Source organism: Babylonia areolata, chromosome 4 (assembly GCF_041734735.1).
Source record: "Babylonia areolata isolate BAREFJ2019XMU chromosome 4, ASM4173473v1, whole genome shotgun sequence".
Lineage (NCBI taxonomy): Eukaryota > Metazoa > Mollusca > Gastropoda > Neogastropoda > Buccinidae > Babylonia > Babylonia areolata.
Window position 1 is genome coordinate 8,054,261 of NC_134879.1, and position 22,026 is coordinate 8,076,286.

At 44.0% G+C, this 22,026-nt stretch overlaps 1 protein-coding gene across 2 annotated transcripts in view; it reads left to right on the top strand.

Annotated features, from left to right (window-relative positions):
* LOC143281555 (beta-1,4-glucuronyltransferase 1-like) overlaps positions 1-22,026 on the top strand; it is a 65,252-nt gene that overhangs the window by 18,034 nt on the left and 25,192 nt on the right. For both annotated transcript variants that reach the window (XM_076586780.1, XM_076586781.1), the window contains exon 3: positions 1,352-2,204. In XM_076586780.1, coding sequence (XP_076442895.1) covers positions 1,352-2,204 — 853 coding nt within the window. The remainder of the gene's footprint in view (positions 1-1,351; positions 2,205-22,026) is intronic.

Here is a 22,026-nt window from a genome sequence, read left to right on the forward strand (position 1 = left end):
CACGGCAGAAATAGTGTTGTCTCTGGCGTTGTATTGTTTTCTTTTGTCACAATAGATTTCTCTGTGTGAAATTCGGGCTGCTCTCCCCATGGAGAGCGCGTCGCTGCACTGAGAGCGCCACCCTTTTTTTCTGCCTGCAAATTTATTTGTTTTCCTATCGAAGTGGATTTTTTTCTGTCGAATTTTGCTAGGAACAACCCTTTTGTTACCGTGGGTTGTTTTACATGCGCTAAGTGCATGCTGCACATTGGACCTCGGTTTATCGTTTCATCCGAATGACTAGCGTCCAGACCACCACTCAAGGACTAGTGGATGGGGAGAAAATACTTGCGACTGTATAATAAGATATTGTGTTGAATTATATTGCATTGCATTAAAAAAAAGAAAGAAAATGAATTGCATTAAATTGCGCTGTATTGTATTGTGTGGAATGGTATGATATGGTAAATTACTTTTTGTCACTGCATATGTTTTAGTGTTAAAATCAGGATGCTCTCCCCGGAGATAACGCATCGGCGTCGCTACAGTGAGAGCACCACCACCCATTTTGTTTTCTGTCGGCAGGTGTATGTGTTGTTACTATCAATCGATTTTTTGCTAAAGAATTTAGCGGGCACAATACTTTTGTTACCGCATGTTCTTTAACGTGCGCAAAGTGCATGGTACACATGGGTTCTTGGTTTATTGTCTTATCAGAAGGGCATTGTGTTTGTTGTCGTTGCTGTTCCTTTCATCCTTCTTGATGTTGGTGTCGGTATTGGTCAGTTTACGTCAAACTGTGACAGGGCAGAATGAATAAACGCTTGATAATGTTCCCGCTGCAACAAATCACACAGCTGCGACGGTTAATTAAATACTCTTTGCTGCTTTCATAAAATTTGAGCAACTGTGTTAGCTACTTTCTCTGCTGTGATCAGCTCTGTGAAAGAAAGGAAGGGCAGCGGCAGTAAAGGAGAACATGGTGAAGGTGAAGTGAAGTCTACATATATTTCCGAGAGTTGACCATTGTCAACATTTCACTTAATTACAGATGCAATTCATGAAATCATGCCACGCAAGAAAATAAACAAATCAAGGGGAAAAGGAAAATATGTATCGTGACTTTAAAGTGTACTACCTCAAAAGTATCAATGAGTTTTCATAATTTCATGCGCTCTAGTCTTTACAAAACGGTGGAATAATTGCTTCGTATTATTAGATAATTGATTTATTTACTTATTTAGTTATTCATTTAAAAGCCACTATAATCCTATGATAAAAGAAAGACCCATGAAGCTTTTATTCACAGTTTGAATAATAATTATGAGTAACGTAATATATAAGTAATGCAAGAGGTTTATTTTTCTTACAGATTGGACAAGAGTGGCACCTACCACGTCATCGACAACTTTCTGACGTCAGAGCACGTGGTACTGGAAAACGCCCATGACGTCACGCTGGTAACGCAGTGCTCGTCCAGCCAGTTGCAGCACCTGGCAGAGATGAGCGAGAGGTGGCGGGGCCCGGTGTCGGTGGCTGTATTCACCTGCGACGACGACTTCTCACACACCGTCAGCGCCATTTTGTACCACCACTTCTGTTCCGACAGCGTCTTCAAGTACGTGACGTTTCACTTGGTGTTCCCCATCAGCCGGACTCCCAGGGACCTGGGAAACGCTGCTAAGGCAGCGGAGCCCAGACTTTCGTGCTCCCAGCCGCCCCCCAAGCTTCAAGCCGCCCCCAATTACGCGATGGAAGGCATGGAATACCCCAACAACGTCCTGCGTAACCTCGCCATCAACTACGTCCAGACACGCTACGTCTTCGTTGTGGACGTAGACATGCTACCTTCCGAAGACCTCCGTCCGCAGTTCCAGAAGTTTCTGGCTCGACTGGAGTCAGCCAACGGGTCCTCGGTGAAGACGGCCTACGTGGTGCCTTCCTTCGAGGTGAAGCAGGGAGCAGCCGTGCCGGGCTCTAAAGAGGAGCTGCTCAAGGCCTGGGCCTCGTGGACCGTGCGCCCGTTTTACAGCCAGCTGTGCGCCAAATGTCAGCGGCCCACGGACTTTGAGTTGTGGCGGGGGCTGGCCCGGGGTTCGGGAGGTCTGGGCGTGGGGTACAGCCTGGAGTGGCAGGACCCCTGGGAACCCTTCTACATCAGCAGGGCCTCGCTGCCTCTGTACGACGAGAGGTTCAAGCAGTACGGCTTCAACAGGATCAGTCAGGTCAGTGGGGACGTGTGTGTGTGTGTGTGTGTGTGTGTGTGAACCTGTGTGTATGTACATGTACATTTGTATTTTTGTTTTGTCTTTGTTTCTCAGCTTTTTTGTGCTGTATGCCTTCGTACACATGTTTATGTTTGTTGGAAAAGAAATCGCCCATTATTGTCAGCACATCCATTGTTCTTTTTTGTTGACTATGATTTGTCGCCGTGTATATAATTTCTAAAACACATTTATTGAGGATGCACACACACACACACACGCGGACACACGCGCACACACGCACGTACGCACACACACACACACACGTACGCACACACACAAACACACATCACACACACACACACACACACACACACACACACACACACACACACACACACACACACAGAGTGACAGACAAGCACTCACTGAGTGAAAAGACAATACGCGAAAGAACAAACTTGCTCAGGGATGCACACACACACACAAACACACAAGCACACAAGCACACACACACACACACACACACACACACACACACACACACACACACACAATACGCGAAAGAACAAACTTGCTCAGGGATGCACAAACACACACACACACACACACACACACACACACACACACACACACACACACGCACACACACACACGCACGCACGCACGTTCGCACACATACACACACAAATACACACACACGCACGCACGCACGCGCGCGCGCGCGCGCGCGCGCACACACACACACACACACACACACACACACACACACACACACACACACACACAATGACAGAGACAGGCACTCACTGAGTGAAAAGACAATACGCGAAAAAACAAACTTGTTCAAAAGGGAAGGGAATTGAGAAAGGAAGCCGATGTTGCTGTAAGTAGAGGAAAGGGGTAGTAGGGAGAGAATCGGGTAACCTGCAGTGCTAAACTGAAGCCTCATGGTGAACCTCATCAAGACATATGACGTGATACAAGTCACAGGCTTCAGGTGTCTTTGGTTTTTATGTTCTGCCTAACCCTTGCCCAAACCCGGAAATATTGTGGTAGGTTGAGAGATCGTAGGCCACCCACTCACCCCTTTAAAAGTACGTTTGAATAGCGCTTTCGAGCCTCTCTAAGCGCTTTACAGTAACACGTCAGTCAGACACAAGCATTTATATACAGACACAAGCGCGCGCGCGCACACACACACACACACACACACACACACACACACACACACAGAGAGAGATTCGGATGGTTTATTCAAAAAAGGCCATGGCCCCTCATAAAGGGGTGGTGTGTAAACGCATTTTGAAAAAGATTTCATGACATACATTTTGTAATACAATTTAACAGAGCAATAGAACAAATGATAATTAAATACAACTTAGTGACCGAATTTTAAAGGCTTTGTATAAAAAATGTTGCAAACTGTTTGACTTCTTTTTCTCTACGTGACGTCATGAGCACAACTACTGAGTTTAAACAAAGAAGGCTGGCAGTAATATTTCTGAGGTATTGAATTATATCTAAGGTCACTTAACTTTGGACAACAAAACAAAGTGTAATGAGAGAGAGAGAGAGAGAGAGAGAGAGAGAGAGAGATGCTTATCCCGCCCAGGGTTTGCATTATGGTCTGGCGAGTGGTAATTGCTGCAAACAGCTGCGACTGTTTCATGGAGTTGACAGTCTGGCATGAATCATTCACAAGTGGGGCAGCCCTTCCTCTTCGGTCTTAAACGTTCTTCACATGCATGCTAGCTTGTTGCCACATATGGCTGCTTTCAGTATTTCAGGTTGCTGTGTGTGTTTTGTAGAAGGGAGGAGGGAGAGAGAGAGGGTTGTGGGAAGGGGGCGCGGGTCGGTGGGGAGGGGCGGGGGGTGGGGGGGCTAGAGAGAGACAGAGAACGAGGCGGGTTGGACGGTGGGAATTGGGGCAATGCCTTCGATTCCGTTCCTCATCCTCACTCCCTCTCAACTTCAGAAACGTTTAAGTGTGACTCACGCCATCACTGGCATGTTCAGCCTGTCACACACTAAATTGTAATTGAAGCTATGATAATGGTTTAAGGTCAGATTCATAACAGTCCTCATTCTGATACAACTACTCATTGACAAATTTGCTGAAACAGCCTGCGGCTTCCGGCCTCACCAGCAGGCTAGGCCAATCAGAGGTTCTGCTCCAGTCCGTCCCATTATCAGCAGCCCGTTGCCCCTCCAGTTCTATCGTGGGACCAGGACTAAGATTGAAGTGGATTTGCAATATCTCGGCAGTATAATCTTCGATGACGGTTCCCTCGACAAGCAGATAAAATCCAGGATCCAGTCAAGTGCTCGGCAGGCTGCGATCCCGGGTTCTGAAGCTGCACAATATCCAGCTGTTAACCAAGCTGAAGGTGTACAAGACAGTTGTTATATATCCAGCCTTCTCTATCATTGTAAGACCTGGGTTTTGTTCAGAAGACACATCAGCTAGACTGCTGGAGCGCTTCCACATGCGCAGCCTGCGCGCAGTTCTCGGCATACGATGAAAGGACAAGGTCACAGACCAAGAGATTTCGGACAGAGCGGAGTTCGTAAGCATCAAAGTCATCATTTAGAGCCCAGCTTCATTGGACAAGGCATGACATCTGAATAGATGACTCCATAATCCCCAGAGCAGATCCTCAATGGAGAACACTGCCTTGGCAATAGAAGGCGAAGAAACCCTTTCCTCCCCCCCCCCCCCATGCCCCCCTCCTCCTCAAGACCCTTCAAATCAGTGTCCAACACTGCACATGATTGTATCTTCCAAAGCAATCAGATGAGCGTCCACAGGATTGGACTGACTGGCGTGCACTGACAAAGTATGTACACGACAGCATTGAGAAGAATCGTTGCAGCAGCATCTTCGAGGCCCGTGAGAAAAGGAAGGCAGCAGCAGTATTGCCCAAATAACCCTGAGGGTTTCCCCGTCCTCACTGCAGACGCCCATGCATGCACGACAGACTACCAAGAAAAGATTTCAATACACCAGACGGGTGCGGTGGTCGAATGGTTAGAGCGCTGGATTCTCGCCCGAGTTTCTTGAATTCTATTCCCGATGCACCTGGTGGGTTAAGGGTATTCTGTATCTCCCAGGTCAACATTTTTGTGCAGACCTGCGAGTGCCTAAACCCCCTATGTGCGTATACGCACACAGAAGATCAAATACAAGAACATACCCAGCATGCACACCCCCGAAAACGAGTATGGCTGCCTACATGTCAGGGTAGTAAACGGTAATACATGCAACAGTTACCTCTCTCTCTCTTTGTGTGTGTGTGTGTGTGTGTGTGTGTGTGTGTGGAGTGATCTAGAAAGAAACAAGTAAACAAAGGAAGAAACTAGGCAGCATGGAAAGGGTGCAGGGCGGAAGAGGAAGAGGGGGAGGAAAAAAGTGGGGAGAGGGTACAGAAAATGTCAGAAAGACCGTGCAAGTCCTTCCCTCTACCCTACCTGCACCCCCACCCCAGTGTATGTGGGGCGAGGATCTTCTCTATTTTAGCGATGCCTTCACCCAACGGTCGGCATGGCTGATGCCGATGAATTAACTTCTGCATGTCAGTGGTTAACTGTCCAACGTCATTATACATAGCTGCGCGCGCGCGCGTGTGTGTGCGGGCGGAGGGAAGGGTTTGAGACAGAGTGTACTTCAGTCACTCCGTCACCATGTCTTTACAGTTACGCGATGAATAAAAAAACCCCACACACCTCCCCTCTAAATAAATCTGCTATCACACACACACACACACGCGCGCGCGCGCGCGCGCGCACACACACACACACACACACACACACACACACACACACACACACACACAGTATGTATTTCGATGAAAGTAGCTTTAGAAAAGTGTACACCTGCCAGATCTGTGAACTATACAAAAAGGCTTTATCAAAAGGAACTGAATATGATTTTTTTTAAATATATGATTGAAAACGGCTTGCAGTTTACTACTGTAAAATCCCATATGATGCTCCTTGGAATCATCAGTCAACTTGTACCAACCCCGTCCACTCCCGTCTTGCTCACGACCTCAGAAGCAAGAGCAAGATGAAGGCCTATATGTTGATAAACGACGGCACACCCCAGAACTCTAGCCTGAAGCCTGGAGACACTGCACTTGTAAAACAGACAAAAAAAAACAAACAAACAAAAAAAAAAATTCGAAATCGCTCAACGTGGCCACGCCCAAAATACGCGCAACTCCTCTCACTTAGAGCGTGTGAAAGGGACAGTGCCCTTTGATGAAGAAGAAGAGGAAGAATCTGATGTCGCTCCTTGTCAGATGCCATTTCAACATCCGCAGCTACAGGAACCCTTTACTGCTCGGTAACATTACCTTTACTGACAACCCATGGCTCTTCACCTAAGCCAGAACCTGGTTTCCAACCCAATGCTGCCAGCGAGCTGTTGACCAGATCAGCCGGAACCACGGAGCCACCCACCTACCTCAAAGACTACGTGCTGAACTGAGCGGCAAACACTGCCACAGCAATCACGTCCATTAACACTATGGGTTTTTTCACATCACATACATTCGGAAACAAACACATATATATTTGTTTGGATATGAATAATTATGTTCTATTTTATTCCGTCTTTATTTTCTTCATTTATTTATTCAACATGTAGACAGGAAAGAAAAGACAGTGACCAAGTCTCTTTTCATAAACTTTTCGATTTGTAAAGTGACAGCTGAAAGGAATATTTGATGTGTTAAAGAACTGTTTAATTCATAAACTATGCCAAATATTTACTTTTCAAAAGCATGTCTCTTACAGAGACAATATCCAGTAATTACTAATAGTTAAATACATCTAGTTATTATCAGTATTTTAATTAAAGTTACTTATTCTTTGATTCTGATAATTGAAGATTTTCAGGACAGAAGCTGTTGTGTCCATCGTAGTCTATGAATAAATAAACATTACATGTATCTAAAATAGAACCGGATATGTGCGTAACTGGATGCGCAGATGATGTCAACTGTTGCTGCAAGAAAAGAGCTCAGTGAAACTGTCACCCACTGATCTGTCGTAGTATTGATGTGTGCGCGAGCCGTATTTACGCAGACACCTTTATGACACACACATAACATAAAACCACCCTTTCTCCTCCCCTGGGCTCGAGTCTTCGACTGTCTTTTCCCCCTCCAACCTTTTCTTTCTCACCGCCGTTCCCACCCGTCCTTGAAAACTTGAGGCTTTGGGCAGACAGTCCCACAGGACGAGGTCAGTGGGCGGTGTGTGGACTGCAGAGCCAACAAGAGGCCTTTTAGGTTTTCAAGTCACAGCGTTGGTCTCCTTTTCTATCCCCGTGCCAGATCTGCGCAGGCTCTTTTGGCACCGAAAACTGCAATCTGAACATCTACGGGAAAAAAAAAGAGAAAAGTTTTGTCTCTGCCTCACAAATCTGTCTTGACAATGCTGATAGACCCGAGTGAGACAAGCAGCGTTACATATTAAATAGCAAATACATACAATAATTTTCAGTCCAAGAGCACACATCTTCAAACTACTGTTGCTAACGCTTGTTAGCAGCTTGCATAATTATGTATAAAAAGTACAGAAGAACAAAACCCAGAACTTCCTCACATGACGACCATTGACCAACAGAAATTATACATAACATATATATGCCAAATATAATCTGGGGTGGATCTGGCTTGGGGGAAATCGCCGTGTTACACACACTGACTCATGACACTCTTTGACTTGTGCCCTGCATTCTAGTCACCTTTTTTTCTCTTCTTAATTCAGCAACGGATTAGGTTACAGGTAAAAAATCTCGCCACATTTTATGGCGATTGGGACAGTGAATTCATATATGCAATGTGTGTATCTTCGGGCTCGGCATACGAAGGTGAGGCCCGAACCTCTCCTTTCGCAGCTTTAACTTTCTCCCACCGAAGTCGAGTACCTATTCACACCTGGATGGAATCCGGAAAATCGGAGAAAAGTGCCTTTCAGTGGGTACTGATGCCAAATCTCGGAAAAAAGGGAATGGGGGAAAGGAGGATGCTGGCTTGTGTGAATGCCCAGGTTCTGGGAATCTCCCCAAAATGATTGTTGAAGTTGTCCATAGGATAACGCTCGCATATTACGCTCAACATTTACATTTAACGCGACTAGTTTCATGTCCGTCTGTTCAATCTGTCAGGGTGAATTAAAAGGGTGACAAAGAGTGAAAGAGTCAGAACTACTTTTCGCCGCAAGTATTACAATCCAATATGCTGTTGCTAATAGGGCCCGGAAATATCTGGAATGGAGGACATTCGGAGAAAGACAAATGCACCGTCATTGGAAAAAGATATAATGGAATTAATATGATTTATTTGATCAACAGCCTTACTGAATAAGGAACGATGAACGATCAATGATTACAGTCAGGGAATAGCTGCTCCGAGAGTTGGTGCTACTACACAGAGTGGAATAGAAAGGAACGAATACATAACGAGCCAGTAACAAGCCACTGCGCATTGCTTTTAGCATTTAATTGCCATACTTCTTGGGGTCTTGATCAAAAGAGACGTTGATTGTGGGGTTGTCTTTTTTTTTGATATCCCAATCAGAAACGAACACTATTCAGTCGTCTTTCCAACAGACCAGCCGAACACAAAAGCCCTCCCCCCCCCCCCCCCCCCCCCCCCCCCCCCCCCCCCCACAAACACACACACACACACTATTATCCCCTCGCTACATCCCATATTTAGAAACAAATAAAACCTTATGTACAAATGTTGATGCCTCTACTTTGAACCTGAAAATAAGGGGGCCCGCGCCCGGCTGCAACCCAGAATTGATTGTATTGTGGGCTTAAATGGGAAGACTGTGACAACATATTCGAGTATCATCCATTTCACGGATGCGTCTTTGGGTGTGTTGCTCAAATTTTCTTGCCTGGAGATCAGTTGATATGTAAGGAAGTGCAGGTTCACGTTCACAGACTTTTCACGTTGTTCCAAACAGAAAATGGATCCCCACAGCAGCAGTATCCTCCTCACCCTCCAACTTCACCATCACTATATGAAAACAAATTGTCCCAAGGTCTGTGGCCTTTCACGCCCTGCTGTCATGATGACCTCAGTTTCGATCCTCCTCCATTTACGTGTTTGGAGTGAGTCTCGTCAATGTCTTCGGTGTAGGCAGATCAAGGGGAGGACGGTCGTTTGAAGGACGTGATGGCATGTCTTCACTCTGGTGTAAACGATCACTCTGCGACTAAGCTATTATTGTTGTAAATTGGAGGGTTAGTAGGTGGTGTTCTGGGTTAGTAGGTGGTGTTCTAAATCAGAACAGGCACTACTTAACACCATCAAAGTGACATGGCAGCAGTGTAAGATCTACTCTGGTATGTGGCCTCCTGGCAACCTCGCTTCGGTAGCTCCCTATAGACTGTCAACGCAGGGACTGATAGACTGTCAAAGCAGGGACTGCGACAGACTAACCCGGATGTGGCTCTGTGAGGGATTCTGAATGAGCGGCGTGGGAGTAATGCCACTGAAACGATGCAGATAACGGGGCATAAAAAACAAAATAGACCAGCCAGTCGAAGATTTTTGACAGAAAAAAGTGAAATGAATTTTGCAAGACGAGGAGCAAAAGTTACCATGTTTGATTTGAAAATAGCCTTTTTAAAAATTTTATTATTATTAAAAAAAAACAACTAAATTCACGAGGTTAGTCAGTGAATGTTTTGCTGTAATTTGCTATTTATGTTCTTGTATGCCCTTGCTCTTTTGTGTTTTTATTTTATTTTATTTGTTTATCTTTATTCGTTTGTTGTGTAACCCGTGGGCTTTAATTTGGCACACGATTGTGTCAAAAACATGGACGTCTGAGCTGCAGATTCCCGTTTACAGAAAGGATGGGATGCTACTGCTACGTGAAAAGAACCCCACGCCCGCCCCTGTATTTCGTCTGCTTAACTCTTTTCCTGTCTCCATCCCCTCCCCCTTTCCTTCCGACCTCTCCCCCCCAATGGTTGTTGTTACTCGATGTCTGATGCAACATAGGGATCTAAACAATGGAACAGAACAGCACTCAGTACTGACCACTATTTCCTTTGATGATGGCTCTCAACGCCTCTTATCAAAGAAACCCTAGTCTGGGAATCCAATGAATAAAGCTGTGCATGCGCGAGTTTGTATGAGCATATGTGAGAGCACGTGCATGCACATGCTCGTGCGCATGTATATGCATGAGAACGGCTAACGAGAAACTTATCCAAGCAAAGCTTGTGAAGCTGGAATTTAAAAGCCAGAAAGAGAACTGCGGGAGAGAAGAGTAGGATTAAATGTTTTCAACTGCTGATGCAAAACTGATTAAAAGATCGGTTTACAAACCGGGGAACACAGTTCAACTGTTTGTCAGATACTGTATTGAAGGAATAAATTTGGATGGCTGCAGAAATCGTGGCGATGTAGTGGCAGAGACTGAGACAGGAACTCAATCAGAAACGACAATCATTGGCGCACGCGCTCGCGCGCGCACACACGCACGGAGGAAGGAAGGGAAGGAGGAAAGACCGTGTCAGAAATGAGTGGGGTAAAGGCAAGCTCAGGTACAAACATTGGAACAGAAAAGTGTGATCGAGGGAGATGGGGAGGGGATGAGAGGGACCGACGGACAGAAATACATATGTAAACAGAGAGAAACAGGTAGAAAAGATAGAGAGAGAGAGAGAGAGAGAGGGAGGGAAGGATGGGGGGGTGTCGTTGTTGCTGTTTTTAATGTTCTCTCCGAATCGACGTTCTTCTAGCTGCAAAAGCCCGTAACCAGAGGAAACAAACTGGCACTGTTAGTAAAAACCAGGCAGACTTTACAGTTGCGACCAATGAAAACGTGAACACAGAGTAGGTAGATCAGATCATTTTATTACAACTTCTGCGTTATTACAGGATGGGGAAGCTTGCTTTGTTTTACATGTGTATGGCAGAGAGACGTTTCACACTGCATTCTGAAGAGAACTGTATCACAGAAAGCAATTTTCAAATAAACTTTGCATACTTCACGCTTCAAACAACTGGAAAAGTGCTGTCTCTAAAGAACAGTCACAGGCAGCGCAGTCAACACAACGAAGACATATTTATAAAGAGCATTAATTTTATAGGCTCAAGCTGTAAAGACCATTCCTGGGCAAAGAACTGTAATGGGCACATTCTGTAAATAACTCTCATGGGCACACCATGTGAAAAAATGTTATGGGCAAACAATTTGTGTTGTGAGAAGCACATCACATTGCACATAACTATTTGTGGATAAAACGCTGTGAAGAACTGTTGCACACAAAACAGAGTCATACACAGAACTGCTTTCATCAGCATTTTGTACATAACTGCCCCAAAGGACCATTCTGATGACCACATTCCGCAGTGGATTAATTTACAGAAACACATAGGAAACGGTATGTCAAACGGAAATTTGCTATGTATAATCAGTAGAAGAAACAATGCCAGGGAGACACTGATGGGAAGTGAGGTGACAGGGAAGAGTACAAGTGGTGGAAGGTGCCAGCCCTGAGCATTCAGCTCTGTGGGATGACCAAGCACCTTGTCCGCCCGGTCTGCCTGTCCGGTCCTGCAGTTCCTCCTGGCGTTGCTATGTGGCCACACGTCACACAGACAGTGCACCGAGTGGTGCTCTTCACAGTGGAGGGGTGTTGTTTGTAGTGTTGTGTAATGGTAGACAGTCATCGTGCTTTATGCCAAGTATGTTCGTAAATGTTGTGAAAGTTTGGGGGTCAAGTGGATATGGAGCAATGTATATAACGGAGAGAGAGAGATGGAAGAAGGTGGAAATGTGATTGCGTTTGAGAAGGGAAAGAAACTGTTGCAAATGAAATTAGCGAAAGCGAGAAGGGTCACAGGAGGAAATGAAGGGAAAAAAGCCAAGAAGAACTGTCTCAATAACAAACCCCTCCCCATTGCTCTCCCATAAGAGCCCCAGAAAAGTGTAAGTTATCCAATAACGGCACGTAATGCTGCGTGAAGCCAGTATAGTGAGTTGCTGGTCTGGGAAGCAGAGATGGAATTTTGTAAAACATCACCACTAGCCCAGTAACAATTGCCACATTTTCCAAGCAAGCAAACGCTGCAGATTGCAGATGAAAAGACCGGTGTGCTGGCAGAATAATATTGTCGGGAGCTACAGCAGGAATTGCCAACAAATCTAATCACCGTGGGTGTCAGGTGCTATTTTGTCTCTGCACCACACACTATTGTTTTCTTCCTCTGTGCCTGGCCCAGTGACTGCCGATCAATGCGCTGATCGAGTGGATTCCAAACTGTTTCCACACTGGTGCAGTCTGCCTGAGGAGTCAGTTCCTTCTCACAGTTAGTAGGTGATTGACATACGAGCCACTATGGCAATGTCTGTCATAACGGGCCCTTGGCTTCCGGAGAGGACCATTGGGAAGGGGTTGTGCTGAGACACTATTATTGACAGACTGATGCGACACCGTTATTAAAGCCATTATTCTCAGTGGACTTTTGATCATCTTATCATTCAATAACGTTCTCACTGATCTGTGATGTAGATGTGAGAGGATGGCTGGCATTCAGAAAACGTGTGTATAATTGCCATAGAAACGCCAGCTTGAAACAAACGTACATTGATTTCTTATCTCGGGTCGTCCTTTAATTCATGACGAATTTTACATAGTAGGACCAGATATACTCTAGAAGATGTCAAATTAAGTTTCACTGTCTTTCATGAGGAGCTCAAGGTACAATCAGCCCAAATATTTCGGCATGCGTTTTGCCCAGTGTATAGTAGTAGCGTGCTGGATACTCAATGAAATTTTATTGTCTCTTTAAGATGCAGTTTCTCTTATCTGTCCCAGATCCTAATATTGATAGGGCAAGCACGGCGACAGCTAGAGGCGTGATTGATAATGAAACAGAATCTGCCTCTGGCTGACTAAGCCCTTGGAGATTCAGCTTAAATGGATTGTCACAGATCGTTAGGAGAGGAGTCCTTCATTGTGTTCCATCCACCGTCTGAATGGCCGCACTACTGATGCAGATAGAGCGGTCCAGATGAATGACACATGATAACCAGGTTGGGGGAAAGCAGGGATAGGGGTCTGAGATTGCAGGGCCAAGCTGAAAGAAGTGAAACTCACTGGGGACAGATTTGATCCAATGCTTTTCACCATCTGTTGTGTGATGACTTTGGGCTGAGTGAGGGCGTGGATTACAGTAATGTCTTTTAGAGGTCCATATTCGCATCGCTTCTAGTGTGTGTGTGTGTGTGCGCGCATGCGCGTGCGCTGCGTGCAATATGTAAGCCATCAGGACACAGTGCTTGTTATGTGAGCTGGAATGAAATATGAATAGCGAAATTAATGCAGAACGTAACTTTTTAGGACTCGTAGTATTGTAACACAAGGAAGTGTATGTATACAGTCATTGACACAAGGGCAGATCACACATGATTGGATTTTTTTTTAATACTATAGATAAAACCACACTCACAGACACACACAAATAGACAGAGACACACACACTCTCTCTCTCTCTCTCTCTCTGTATATATACGCACACACCAGTAAACCAGTAATGAATCCATCTCAATAGTTGAGTATCAGTCAGCTGAATGAGCTGGTGTTTTCAGTTAAACTCCTCTCCCAAAATATGTTTTTTCATGGAAGCAAATGATTTTTTTTTTCAGTGATGTGCAGCAGCATCAAAGCAGAGAGAGAGAGAGAGAGAGAGAGAAGGGGATGTAGTTGGGTGGGGAAACAGACACAGCGCATAAAGATATCGCCATGATGGCAAGCAGCAATATGCGGACGGAAGCTTTTACAGGCGGAAATCAAGTTGAGGCAATCGATGAGCACGAAATGGTCAGCCTCCAGTGTGGTGGTTCCCACCACACCACACAACCCACTCCACCCTCTCCTCCCCCGCATCACGTGACCACGCCGGATGGCAGACCAGGTTGGGAACATGAGGGGGGAGGGGAGGGGGAGGGGGTGGCATAAACAAACCGCGCCTGAGGAAAGGAACCACGTCTCTTTTTGCTGGCCCACATCAAAGGCCGGCTTTGATGTAGTACGAAAATGGCGATAAAGCGACTGATGTCAGCTGCCGACAGAAGCCCCCATGTCTGCCTTCCTGTGTGGATTACGCAGCATCAGTGCAAGCTCAAAGTCACTCTTTCACCAGATTGTGACAGACATCAGGGTTGTTGTTTTTTTTCCACGGGATAGACACACACACGCGCGCGCGCGCGCAAGTACGCACACGTAAGCACGCATACACACACACAGAGGAAGGGTAATGTCCTTTGTTCCATGTTGATTAATGACTGACAGTTGGCGCGTCATTGTACTGGCACATCGCTACATATTCGCTGTTTAATTGTTGAAATTGAGGCAAGTTTGATAAAACTTTGCTCATTACTTGTTCCTTTTGTTTCAGTGTGTGTTCAGGATTGGATTTGTTTGTCGACTTTTCTACAAGCAACATAGGATTGTCCGCCCCCATTCCCCTAATTCCTCCATACATTCCCCTTTACCCTCTCTGCTATGGGTTTGCTATTTCTTTCGTTTTGTTTTCTTTCTTTTCTTTGTTTCATTTTCTGTCTTTCTTTCATCTGTTATTTAATTCTTTCCTACCTTTTTAAAACACACCTTTGTTTTCTTCCATTTTCACATTCCCATATCTTCCAGGCGATCTGATACATACATACATACATGCATACGTACATATTTCGAGAGCTTTGAGAGAAACTAACAGACAGATAGGCACAGAGAGAGAGAGAGAGAGAGAGAGAGAGAGCAGTCTGCCATTGCCACAGCACGCCAATTATTGGGGATATAATTTGGTCAGATTTTACGCCCTCTTTCTCTTTCTGTCTCTCTGCCTCTCCTCTGCCTGTTTTTCTCTCTGACTGTCTGCAGATCTGTCTGCCTCTGTCTTTCTGTTTCTTTCACTGTTTCTCTGTCTCTGCCTATGAATTTGAACAAGCAAAGATAAACAAATTAGACTCCATTATGACTCAAAACTCCTTTGATCCACAAGAACATGAAACAGAAAGGCCATAATTTATAATGAAATAACTTAAAATCAGTGGTTTTAACATTTCCACAATATTTTTAATGACTTCCAAAGTTTAATGTGGTGGATACTGAAGAAAGCAACTTGGAAGCAGAGCCAAATCTTTCGTAAACGATACACGTATGTTTTAAATAAAAATCTAACGAAGTGTGTGGAAAGAGAAGAAAAGATCATCGAAGAACAGACAGGATAATGATCAAGTACAGTACATTGGATTATATCTTTACATTCTATGCTCTGATCCAAAGATATATTTTCAGAAACAGGAATCGGTATGTAGCTTTTGTAGATGACCTCAAGGCGTCTGATTCAGTCAATAGAAACATGTTTTAGAACACACCACGCAAAAATGGCATGTGACAGGCAGACTGTATATGGTGCTTTTGAGTGCATATCACTCAGTGCTTGCAGTCGCATATATAGATGCATGACCTTTTTGAATGAGTTAAATGGAGCTGTTTGTTGAGTCCCCAACTGTTTTCATATTTCATCAATGAATTTGTTACAGTGGTAACAAAAAGGGACGACACGGTTACAGTTAATTACAGGCGCTGGCGAAATATTTTTTTTTTGTTTTTTTTGTTTGTTGTTTTTTGTTGTTGTTGTTGTTTTATCAGACTCTGCTGTAGGGCTAAAAAATTAGTTGGATGCACTAATGTTCGAGGCTGATAGGTTAGATATGACTGTAATTCTGAACAAAACGACTGTGATGGCTTTTCGAAAAAGGTGATTTAGATATTTTTCTTGAATATGAGATTTAACAAAAGCAGAGAGAACAGGGCTGTGTACTGAATGTCAGCGGTTGCGTTGTTCATCTCCCATTTAGATATTGCCGTGTATGATAAATGAGGGGCAGTTTGATTTGGGTTTACTCGTGATGTTTTAAAAATGTCAGACGTATAGGTGTGTCTGTGTGTTTGTGTGTCTGTGTGTGTGTAAGGGGAATGTGAGGGAAAGGGACAGACAAGGAAATCACACACAAACACGCACACATACATACAACACCATCAACAGCACCACTTACACACACACACACACACACACACACACACACACACACACACACACACACACACACACACTGTACACATGTATACACACAAAACAAAATTTTAACCCCTCTTCCCTCCCTTCCTTCCCACCCCCACTCGCGCGCTAGGGGCATCAAGAGAGGGTGGATGGTAGAGGGAGAGGAGTGGGGGTCAAACATAGGAAGGGGGCCAACTTACTTGGCATAAACCGGGCAGCCTTCCAGGACGGGCAGTCCACGAGGAAGACCGGTGTTTATGATGCCCTGCTTTGCCCCAGACCTTAATCTCGGGTTGCGGGATGCCAGATCATACAAGTTCATGTCCCAGGCAAGGCCAGATCTGTTTGTGCAACTGATTGCTCTGGCCTTATGATGCTCCAGTGTGTGGTTAGAGGTATGGGTGGGGGTGGCGTAGTGGGGAAGGGTGGTTACGCGTGGAGTGATGCGTGAAAATAGAAAAGAAAATTTAAAAGACACAGGACACACATAGAAGGACACAGGGCATACATGATGCATATCCTGCACACATGTTTGTCCCTGCCCAACACAAACATTTCGTTTGTGTCCCTGAAAATGTCATGAACTTTGAAGGACGCAATAAGTAAGGCATTATCATTTATGACTATCACCACCATCATCGTTGGCATCGCTGATGCTCTCTACTTTCCATTTAATTTGTATTCATTCGTTGTGATATACTATTTAACAAGAACGATAAAGGGAAACAAAAGTAAGCACAACAACAATATGTGAAAAGACAAAGACGGACTTGGGGAAAAACAAACAAAAAAACAAACGAACGCACAAAAAGGAGGAAAAGAACGATAAAAAGGACAAAACCAAGGACACTTTCTTTATAAACATGTGAGAAATATCTTCATATGGATGTTGGTAATGCACTTTTCCGTTAACTAAAGAGGCAATGAAATACAATGAAGCTGTCGTCACCATCTACAGCTAATCTTGTCAATTTACACCGAGTACACAGAGCAAAGCTGGCCAGACACGCACACCCTCCACCACAGCTGTTACCTGCGCGCGCGCGCGCGCGCGCGCGTGTGTGTGTGTGTGTTTGTTTGTTTGTTTGTGTGTGTGTGTCTGTGTCTGTCTGTCTGTCTGTGTTTATGTCTGTGTGTCCGTGGTAAACTTAAACATTGCCATTTTCTCTGGAAATACTTTGTCTATACCAAATTTGGCCTAAAACCAGTAGGGAAAAAAATCTTCACGGACCATAATACCATACCAATAATAGGTAGTAAGTCTCCCGTATTAGGCCGTGTTTCCCGTATTATTACCAGTTTATTTCGTTGAGGCTTTTTTCCGGGATTCCGAAAACACCATATGTTACCGCATCTCAGTTGCAGTAGCATTGGCGATGCTTGTTTGAAAGACGGCGTTACCTCGTTTTTCTTGTTTACAGTTGAAAGGAAAGAAATACGAATTCTGGACAGAACACATACAGTGACACAGACTACATCATCGACGTGTTTACTGCATAATTATGAATATTTTAAAGTGGATACTCAGTTATGTTTGTTTATGGGTATGTGCCTTTCTAGTGGTTTCGAAAGAGAAATAATGGAAATTGGCCTCTAGTTTGAAGGATCAGAGGTGCCCCCTGATTTGTAAATTGGAATAACTTTGCTTTCTTAAATGCGTTCAGAAAGTAGTTTTGGTCGATCCACAGATTATAAATGTACGTTAATGTACATCCGTTAACGTCAGGTCAGGGGCATAGCCCTTGCTACTGGTACCATGTAACCCAGTACTACCTGCCGCATGTGAAGTCTCCCAACGACGGACCAGGCGGAGGAGGAAACCTTTCCCAACGGCTGTGAAGGCGGAAGAGGATGACCAAAGGGCAGGGGGAACTCTTATCCTTGGCTGGAAGTCCCCATAGGAGACGGAGCTCCGAAGAAAAAACCTGCATCTGCCGAGGCCGTCCTAGACGTGGCAGTATCTGCACCTGTGGGACTGTGAGCGTCGGTAGGCGAGAGAGTTGGAAAGGGACTGCACAACTCCTCACTAAAAAAAAATGTCACCTGTGCTGGTCAGGCAACCAGGCTAATGTCGGAACGACGAGCTAGACCTTCGACACCCAGATGAGGACACACACCGACAGATAAGCCAGCCTGCCTACTCATCCGTCGGACCGACGGGAGACTCCATGTAATGTACATCCGTATTAACTGGAGCGGTTAGTTTGAGAATTCTGGATGCCATATCCAGTCCGCGGGCTATTGTCTGTTTTAGATGGATAAGGTATTTATAAACTTCAAATACTGTTATGTGTGGAATATTTAACTTGACTGAGGTGTTCTTATCACGACAATATAATGGTAACTTTTCAAGTTGATTCAGTTTTGTGTATTCTGTGGTACTAACTTTCTCGGCTGTTGTGGAAAAGTTTGTACTTAGCTGATTCACCGAAATGCCTTTGATCACGGCTGGCTTTGGCGAAGACAGTTTGTTGGTTACATGATTTATAGCTTGCCACACTGATTTAGGGTTTTCTTTTGAGGATAAGTGTCGATAATATTTCTTCTTTTCTTCGCGCTTTATTGCATTTCTCAGCTGTTTTGATTCACCATGGTAGCCATGTTCTTTAAGAAAGTCTCTAATGTAGCCAGCCTCTTCCAACTCTTTGGAACTCCATGCTGTTTTGGATTGTGTTTCACTCCGATAGTTTTTTGCGGAGCATGTTTATTATATATTCCTGTACATATTTCATTACAATATTCAATTGCTGAATCTGGGTCTGTGATATCGTATACAGAAGAAAGCTTGGATTTGTTCACGTCATCTATGAATAGCTGTTCATTGAATTTTGAGAAGCATCGATAGGTTATTGTTTTGTGGCCTGGTTTAGGAATTTTTACTCCCTTTTCCCCCCCATCTGACACAAATTAGATTGTGATCACTAGAGTTAAAGACAGGAACACAAGTCTCTGATATGTTGATTTTATTGGAAGTGTATATGTGATCTATTAGCGTCTGTGAGTTGGGCGTGACTCAAGTAGGTGTATTGATTAACTGATGTTGATTAAAAAAAAAACACCTCATTGTTTGATTCCACTGCCTATTTACTTTGATAAGGTCAGTGTTGAAGTCACCAAGCAAGATAATTTCCTTTGACTCAAAAGTAACAGCGTCTATCATTGCAGTGAATCTGTCTAACCAGTTTACCTGTTCTGCGGGATTTCTATAACAGAAACCAATTAAAATTGCGGGGGCGTTCTTCAGAGAGAGAAACAGAGAGAGAAACAGAGAGAGAAACACTGAAATGTTTAATGTCATTAGCTGAAAAGCTCTGGTGACATAGTAGGTACTAATCAAAACAAAATGGTGCAAAATAGATAAAAATGGAACAGAAAAAATAAAAAACCCAAACAAAAATTAAATAAACAAACAAAAAAACATAACAAACAAAAACAGAATTGAAACAACATAAACTAATAAGAAATTTGCGACACTTTGACAGTTTGTCATCAGCTTAGTGGTAATGTGCCAATACAGACAGACAGAGAGAGAGAAAGAGAGAGAGAGAGAGAGAGAGAGAGAATGTCTGGATGACAGGGTGGGTAAAAAAAAAAATTGGGGGGTGGGGGGGGCTTTATCGTAGACACGTGTGGACGTGGGTATTGCCACCCGCAGAAGGACAAGAAGGTTTCAAGTTCGCGAATTCGGTATTTCTTATATTTGATTAACATTTATTCATTTCCCGTTACAATCCCAAGAAGAAAAAGTATTCTCATTCACGAAACCAGCAGTTCTTTTATCTTAGTATCTATTTATGTTCTATTACAATCCAGAGAAGAGGAGTTATTATCATATTCAAAATCAGCATTTTTTTCACACTGTATGAATATATCTATCTATTTTCAGTCAGTCCTTAAAAATAGCTCTTTTATTTCTGGTCGTTCCAGATTCCACCTTCTGTCTGTTATTACAAACGTCTAGAGTTGATAGCGAGTATTTCTGGATCCAAAACCAGTGATTCAGCCATGTCTACACAATGTCACAGTGTTATTTCTCCAGAGAGTTTGGAAAAAAAGAAAGCGCGCTGAAAAAGCAACATTTTTGTGGTTAAAGTAATTTGCGGAAAACATGGGAAAGGGTTACATTTCATCAGTGTTAGGCAAATCGGGCGGATTTTGTTTCGTTTATATATTTTATTTTATTTTTTATTTTTTTGGCTGGTTTGGTTATAGTTGTTTTGTTGTTGTTGTTTTTAAAAGATCATCATCATCATCATTATTACCATTTTAATTATTATTATTGTTATTGTCTTTGTTGTTGTTTTGTAAAATGAAAGAAGTGACTTGACGTTCTTTGCGGTACCCAGGCGTCGCTTTTCCCACAACACATTCAACATTCCATACATTAGGTACATACTTTCGATAATATGACCTCAGTTTGGCACTCATTCTCTGAAACATGATCAAGTCATCATCGGCAGTGTCTTTGGTCAGGTGTCTCTGACTTCATTACTTTTCGATTGGTTGCTTGCTTGTCTGTGGATGGATGACACCACATTATTGACACGGTGTTAAAGTTGCAGTTACTGAAGGCTGCTCTCTGATCGAGCGAACGTTTAGTTCATGAATTTAGTCTGAAAACATTCGCGTATCATGTCGATGAATCGCAGAGACATAGATCATTTTTAAACTGAACCAACTTGGATTCTCCAAACAGGTTGAATGGCTCAGATAAGTTTAGCTCCACATGTGTTGTGAACACTTCCGAGGTTTGGCATGATGGGATGGGTTGCTTGAGCGATCTTAGTGTGTCGCTGTTTCATGAGCAAAAAGAAGTTTACTTCGTTTATGCAGAACCCATTGACATTCTTGGAAAATTCTTAACTCTAAGCAAACTTAGTGCTGCTAAGCTCACTCTTACAAAAAAACCCAGGTTGAAATTTTATCCTCTGTATGTTGTAAAGAAGAAAGCTGCACAAAATTTTGTAAGGTGCAGGCTTTGAGGGAGTGTTTGTTGTCGTTTCGGTTTTTCTTTTCTTTCGTGTATCCGGTTTGTGTGTGTGTGTGTGTGTGTGCTGCACAGCAGTTCATGAGAGCTGCTCAGTGACTGATCACGTTTTCTCACTAAACAAATGAACACACAGAGCGAAGGACAGTCAGTCAGAGAAATGTGCTCATAAAAGTTTCACGCATCTGTCTGCTGTGACGGAAGACCGATGTGCTTTCTGTCCATTGAGCAAACTTTGTTTAATTAATTCAGACACGCAGCTCAGTACCATTGAAGTCAGCATGCTTCAACGACAAAGCTTCGTTGACCTTGCAGTTCAAACACAGACTGTGAGTTATCGAAAGCCAACGAGCTACAAGCGGCAAGTAGAAGAAAGCAATTCACACATACTGGCGATTCCATGGACGTGCCATGTGTCTGTATTTCCTGGGCCTGTCATGCTGACGACTAGCAGTCTGAGGTGTGTCAATCGAAAGAGGCCTGATCAGATGGCGTACACTGCATACTACCCCTCGTCTTCCACCCGTCATTAGCCGCTCATCCATATCACACGCCAAACACTCATTGCCCTCCAGCATTTTTTCCTCCCATCTGCAAACTACGTGCCCCCCACCTCCACACCCCCTCCGCCCCGTTCGCCATTTTTCCTTATTCCACACACACACGCACGCACACACGCACACACACACACACACACACTCACACACTGCGGAGATGCATTGATTTTGTCTGACACTCCGACAGG